The 3,399-nt window shown below is 50.2% G+C and overlaps 1 protein-coding gene across 1 annotated transcript; it reads right to left on the bottom strand.

Moving 5' to 3' along the window:
* Positions 1-696: 696 nt before the first annotated feature.
* Positions 697-3,197, bottom strand: HES4 (hes family bHLH transcription factor 4). Its single transcript, XM_073316460.1, has 4 exons — positions 2,777-3,197; positions 2,150-2,245; positions 1,903-1,990; positions 697-1,642 (listed from the first exon to the last, which is right to left on the bottom strand). Exons 1-4 carry the CDS (start codon positions 2,882-2,884, stop codon positions 1,065-1,067), a joined length of 870 nt encoding a protein of 289 aa, XP_073172561.1. The 5' UTR covers positions 2,885-3,197; the 3' UTR covers positions 697-1,064.
* Between the last annotated feature and the right edge of the window lie 202 nt (positions 3,198-3,399).

Here is a 3,399-nt window from a genome sequence, read left to right on the forward strand (position 1 = left end):
CTGCTCACAGGGGAAAAAAACAAAACAAAACACCCTGAATGATTCTCTTTTATGAGGTAGGCATTGTGAGGCCCAGCAATTGAATTGACAACAGCATTGAGTATCAGAGTCTATCTGGCCCTGTCAATGAGGGGGGGAGAAAAAAAAAAAAAAGACAAACATTAACCCTCAGCTCTGCGTTCCCAGACATTTCAATAGGATCCCAAACTTCCAAAAGAGCCCGCTGCATACTCGATGAGACCCTTTATACCTTTTAATTGCCATTCCCCACAATAGAGACCGACTCGCTCGCCTCTTTCGTAGGCAAGATAGTAACTTTTGCACTCCCCCTCCCACACTCCTTTAAAAAGTGTGTGTGTGGGGTTGGGGGGGGAAGAGAAATTTTATAGGGCATCTCATTTCAATGAACTCCCTAAAAACAGGTAATGAGAGCAGTGTATTCCTGAAAGTGCGGGCGTGTGCAGACAGTGCTTCCCTGGCTTACAAGAAGCATGTGTGAAAAATGAAACCGTTCATTTTATGCCAAATAAACTAATTTTGAAAGATTTTAAAAGAGGTTTTACCATCCACCAAACCCCTATAAAAATATCCTTGGCCTGCATCCTTCAGTTTGTCTGTCACCCAAATTGCTCCCCACACGATTTGCACCCACAGGGCTTTATGCTCCCTCCCCCCCCACAATGAAGAGAGCAAACATTTCTATTTCAAAGAGTTTATTTGTTCAAACACCTGTAACTTTTTTGGAAGTCTTTTGACGCACGCACACACACGAGATAAAACAACTTTGGCATTATACTGGTGTGAATATTTGATACAAAACTAATCTCTTCTCTCTTTTTTTTTTAAAAAAGTCTTTCAAATAAAGGCATTTCTTTAAAGGAGTAAAAAATACAAGTTGAGATCCCAACCTCTGGAAATAAATATACACTTTGTACTAAAGTCCTTTTTTAAAAAAAAGTCTGCTTTAAAAACAAAACAAGGTTCCATACAACGGAACCAAAGCATGTGGTGGTTTTGTTTTGTTTTTTTTTGGGAGGGGGGAAGGGAGGAAGGCTTTACACAAGTCACCAAGGTCTCCAGACGGATTCACTGCGTTCCCCAATGGGACTCCCAGCTTGGGACGCTGGAGCTATGCTACCCCCAAAGGACGTCAGACCCTGCACTGGGGATACTGACGGGGTTGCAGCTCCGTTCCCTGGCCCGCTGCCTGAAGACAGTGGTCCATTAGCGTTGGCATAGAGGGGGATGACAGGTCCGCTGTTGGGAGCAAAAGCTGGGTTAGGGATGAGGAAAGCGAACTGGCCGTCGGTAGCAGGGACCAGCTGAAAACCCCCATAGACCTTGGGAGAAAGGGCTTCGGCAGGGTTCAGTTTGCAGGGCACAGGCGCTGCGGTGGCAGCTGGGGGAAGCTGGACGTGCAGAGGCTGTGCCAGATGAGCAGGCTGGCCAGCTGGGGGTGGCGGTGGAGGGTAATTCATAGCCACGATCTGGCCCAGGCAAGCGGAGAGGTGGCTGAGCAGGCGGGTGCGCACCTCTGTGTTCACCCCTTCGCAGGTGGAGAGGAACCGGGTCACCTCGTTCATGCACTCGTTAAATCCAGCACGGTATTTGCCAAGGACCGAGGGGTCGGCACTCAGAGCTGCTGCAATGGAAGAGGAGAGAAGGTCACATATTAGCACGGGGAAGCAGGAAGGGTCTGACCCAGAACTTCAAGCCTCCACCCACCCTGCCGTGTGGTACAGGCACTTTATTCCAAAGGCACCTGCTGAATGGATGCCAGGTGCTTGGCTGCAGAGCTGCATACATTGGCAGCTGCAGTCTCTGGTCTACCGCCCAGCAGTTCACAAATGCTGGAGCTCCCCCCACACTCCAGGGAGTTGTGCTGGAAAAGCTGGTGCTTACCGGTCATCTGGGCTCGCTGCAGGTTCCGCAGGTGCTTCACCGTCATCTCCAGGATGTCTGCTTTCTCCAGCTTGGAGTGCCTGGAGCTCTGGCAAAGAGAGCCAAGGGGAGAAGGTAAAGATGGGGGTCTCTCCTCTCTTACCACCACCCCTCTCGCCCATAGCTTGGCAGCCTTCAGAACCGCCCCTGTGAGTCCTCCTCTCACATCCTCCCAAACCGCACCTGAAATCTCCAGAGCTCAACTTACATCTTTCTTCAAGGCATCCAGGATGAGGGTCTTCAGCTGCCCCAGGCTCTCATTGATCCTGGCACGACGCCGCTTCTCCATGATAGGCTTGGAGGACTGGAGAGAAAGGAAACAGAAGCAGAGAGAAATAGATTTGCCTCCCTTCTACATGACAATCTCATTGCTACATACATGGATCTCACCTGCAGGGCAGGGCAGATTGCTCTGTCTGTTATTGCGTGTTAATGGAATACTACCTAGGTCTCTTACTGCAAATCATTGACCGGCTCCCATATGCAGCCTGCTCCTAAGTAGGAATCACGACTGCATCTACTGTACGCCACTGTATATTGTATGGGTCTGTGTTCGCATTACTTTATACTCATCACTATTGCCTAGGACTATACACATCTGTATGTTACAGCGATTTTATGTCTATTTTCATCATTACTGCATATTACTGCATGGTGAGAATGGCTTGAATATTGACCACGGAGATTTGGATATACAGCTCGTACTAGATGCACCGCCTATTGCAATAGATCATGGCATATGCAACATGACGAGGTGCATCCGCATCCCTGTCCATCTATACACAAGCCGGGTGGGATCATTACATCTCTGAGCGTAAGAAGTGATGCAATTTACCTTTCTGTGTTCACTGGCACTCTTGGGCTTGTCCGGCGTGTGGCTGGAGGTAGCTGGGGCACCAGCAATCGGGGAGGCTGTCGGTTTCTCCATGGTATCAGCGGGCATTTTTAAAAAAAAAAAAAAAAAAAAAAAAGTCTCTCGACCACAAAAAAGCAAGCGGAGGCCAGAAAGGACGTTGCAAAAAAAATAATAATAATGCAATTTATTTTCAAACTGTATCCTTTGGCATGAGCCCAGAGCCTGGGAGAGCGTGTGTGTGGGGGGGGAGATCTAGGCGGCTGCACCCCCTGGACACGGTTCAAGGAGGAGTCTGGCTTTGCAATCACTGATCGCAGGGTTAGCCAGGGCACAGCGGCGAGGCGACCCTGCGCGAGGCGGCTTGCACTCCTGCAGCTGGAGCCAGGCTGCTGCCGCTGCTAAGCCCGTGCTTCAGGGACCCCCCGCTCTATTTATACCCAGCGGCTGCTCCCAATTCGTGTGAAACCTTCTCTGCATTCTTTCCCACACTCTCGCCAGCCAATGAGAGCCTGGACTCACCCCACCGGGCAGCCAGCCCGCCTGCCTATTGGAGGACGCCCCCGCGAGCTGTCAGTCACGCGCTGGGCTTCCCAAAAATCCAG

The sequence above is a fragment of the Lepidochelys kempii genome, chromosome 18 (genome assembly GCF_965140285.1).
Source record: "Lepidochelys kempii isolate rLepKem1 chromosome 18, rLepKem1.hap1, whole genome shotgun sequence".
Lineage (NCBI taxonomy): Eukaryota > Metazoa > Chordata > Testudines > Cheloniidae > Lepidochelys > Lepidochelys kempii.